The 3,315-nt window shown below is 39.1% G+C and overlaps 1 protein-coding gene across 1 annotated transcript in view; it reads right to left on the bottom strand.

Annotated features, from left to right (window-relative positions):
* CFAP46 (cilia and flagella associated protein 46) overlaps positions 1–3,315 on the bottom strand; it is a 175,991-nt gene that overhangs the window by 163,576 nt on the left and 9,100 nt on the right. The window contains 1 exon segment of the mRNA XM_025208066.1: positions 350–414. Within this exon segment, the coding sequence (XP_025063851.1) occupies positions 350–414 (65 nt within the window).

The raw sequence follows: 3,315 nt of genomic DNA on the forward strand, positions 1-3,315 counted from the left end.
CCCTTCTCTTCTATGGTCTACTCAAGCAAGGACATCTGAATTGGTCTGATAGTGATTCAGCACTGCGAAAGACCCACACAATGGAAGGATCTAACTAAGCAGCCATATCCATCAAATTAAATCAAGCTTATATTTATGACATCTCCATAAACTCTTCTACTCTTCCTTTTCACAATGGCAAGCAGAACAGGTGTTACAGGATTGGACTGAAACAGAAAGACAATTCACAAAAGAAAGCACTGATTCACAAAATGAAAATGCAAGAAGCAACAAACTTAAAAGAAAACAAAAAAAGGTCAGTAACAACTCTTGCAATTCAGAAGTGCAATCACCCTCAGAAAAAGCTTACCTTGGATCATTTATGGCAAAGTCTACTGCTTTCATAAAGAACATCACAAACTTCTCAAAATTTTCCTAAAATATAACAAAAAACTATTAATGCTGCTGCTTTTACACAAATCTCTATTAATCACTGCTATACTTTTAATAATATTTAGTCTATTCTCATTTTCTTATTTTGCAACTATGCTGATATTACTTCCTAATATTGAAAGATGCCTGACACTTCTAATTATAAGACTTTGTTTATAGTTCCCTATAACTGCACCAAACTAACCATCCAAGATGAAATTATCACCCTCCCTCCCCACCCCTGCCCACAAAAAATAGCCTCAGGGAAAAACCTGCTTTCAAAATTTGGCTAAGGCTGAAAAAAAAAAAAATCAAGCACACAAAGTTAGGAAACTCCAGAATTCTTGTGTAACCTCAATTTGGCTTTCATGTACACATACATTATACCATATTCTTTAATAGGAAGATCACATATTTTTTCCACCGGACTCTTACCCCATTTAATGCATAGGTCAGAGCTGCTTTGCGAATGAATCATGGTTGTGTAATAAAAGATATTTTTCTATGAGACCCCTACTTCATTTGAGCTGGAAGTTGGAATGTGAATAATAAAAGTCATGCACTGCACAAATTGAGAAGATGCTGCTATGGAGAACTGGATTCTATGCCTGTTTCTTCTACATTCCTGTGGGATACCAGTTAATTTACTTCAGATAAACTTTTAACAAATTATTACTAATTGTGTTTTTCTCATTTCCTGGCAATTAAAGAACTAGAGTCTGTGTTGAGCATTCACAGCTAAACCTAAAGACAATGAGAACTCTGCTTTGAACATATAGAGTGTTAAACTTGTCTAGATATTTTGAACAAATCACTTATTCTAAACTGGGCACCCAAAATTAGTGGATTAATTTTAATCTCTCTATCTCATCTTCCTAAATGCAGAATGGGAATATCATTACCTGGTCATATGGCAGCATATAAATACTATAATGATCAACAGCCCAGAACACTTGGGAGGAAATTTAGTAATTCTGTCTTCCCAGCAAGGTTAGAATAGCTTTCAGTAAATAAAGTAACACATTGAACAACAATGAGAAAACAAACCACCCTCCATTCAATGCAATGATTCTGGCCCTTGGAAAAACAATATGTGATGATCAGGCAATTAAAAGACTATTATAATGTAAATGAACAAAGGAGCTGAATTAGGAGTGCAGTTATTCTGGCCTTTCTGTAATTTTGGCATGCTTAACTTTGCCACCTTAATAATGCTCTCCTAATGTAGTGATTTTCACATGTAATTTAGGAAACTTTTATCTCTGTAGATTTATAACTCATGCACAACACTAGATGGATAATTTGCATTCTTTATATTCTATATTACATATGAATCAGCCTCAATGCAAATCCCCTGGAAAACAAAGGAGTATTAATGATCCTACATTGCCATAATTAACATTTTACCTGAAAATTTAAAGCTACAAAACACTTTTCTGTTAAAAAATGTTTGTAAATTCCTACAGAAATCAGAGCTACTGTTCAAAGGGCTAGTCACATACATCAACCCAAGCTGAACACGCTTATTGAGAAGATCCATATTGTTAAGTAGCAACATAAAATACACAGCATCTTTCATATTAGTTTAGGAAATTACCACACATGGGTTGCTTTTAAACCTGTGCAAATAACTGATTTTTTCAGCTTGGTGGCCAAACCAGAACAGGTAAGTAAATTAATTTTACCTGAATCAACTTAAAAAGGAAAAGTTTTGCATCCTCTCTTCCCTCACCCCCAAATTAATCACAAATAGAACAAAAGATGAATGCATGTGAATGCTATGTAAATGGTGTCAATAGGAAGGTTCTACCTTCTGTCCATAGCAGAGTTGCCAACTCAAAGTATTTTTTACAATGTGCAAATTTCTTACTGATGACCACACTTTTATACTGACACATGTTGATGGTCTGCCCATAAGTTTACGGACAGTTAGCAATGCTGGTCCACAAAATGGTATTCTACAAGGGGTAAACCCTGGGCAGATATGGGCTAAGTACAGACATTAGGGGTTGTTTGGCAGAGGTTAGGAGGTTAAAATGATTCAGGATGGCTGCCCAATATCAGGTAAGTCAGGATGGGATGGGAGCTGGGCGGGGGTTGGGGGTCCAGCAGGCTGGAAGGGACTGGAGGTCCACAGGGGATGGGGGAAGTATGACCTTCAGGTGGGAGTGAGGGACAAGCACAACCCACAGGTGGGGCAGGCATGACCTGCAGGTGGGGGTGGGGGGAGGTGTGATCTATCAGGGGGGTCCTGTCCCCCCAGTGAACCTATACCCCCTTCCCTCTCACCCCTCCCCTCACTGAGACTTACTTGCTCAGCTCTGGCAGCTGGGAAAGCTGGAATGCTGATAAAAGTGGCTGCACTTGGAACAGCCTGTGGGGGCAGGCAAGGAAAGAGCAGCTCCATACCTGGGGCCAGTGGCTGGGTTTCTCAGCCCTGGGGCTGCACACGGGAAGTGGACAGAAGTTCCATGCACCAGTTTCACCTAAATTGAATTAATCTGATACTACATAGATCCAGGTTTATGCTAAACCAGGCTCTGCAATTTTTAGGCCAGTTTCTATGCACAAAATTTCTGTTCAGTTACAGGTTTAAACTGATTGCCAGTCACTGAGACCGGTTCTGTAAGTGTAAAGTCAGCACCGGGATGAGTTAAGTTTACAGCAGGCAGCTATTTTGAACCCAATTTAACTTCCTGAATGTCTGTACTTAGGGTCCAACCGAATATAAAGTCCTGCCCATGTAGGGGGAGATCTTTAGTACTAGGAAGCTGGAGAACAAGCAGGAGGAGCCAGAAATATTAGTACACAAATTAGCACAATCTCATTGGTATTAGAGATTCGGTGAAATAAATCACTGGTCAGGAATATTGGTAAGAAGGGTACAGCTTGCTCAGGAAAGAG

Source organism: Alligator sinensis, unplaced genomic scaffold (assembly GCF_000455745.1).
Source record: "Alligator sinensis unplaced genomic scaffold, ASM45574v1 scaffold1131_1, whole genome shotgun sequence".
NCBI lineage: Eukaryota > Metazoa > Chordata > Crocodylia > Alligatoridae > Alligator > Alligator sinensis.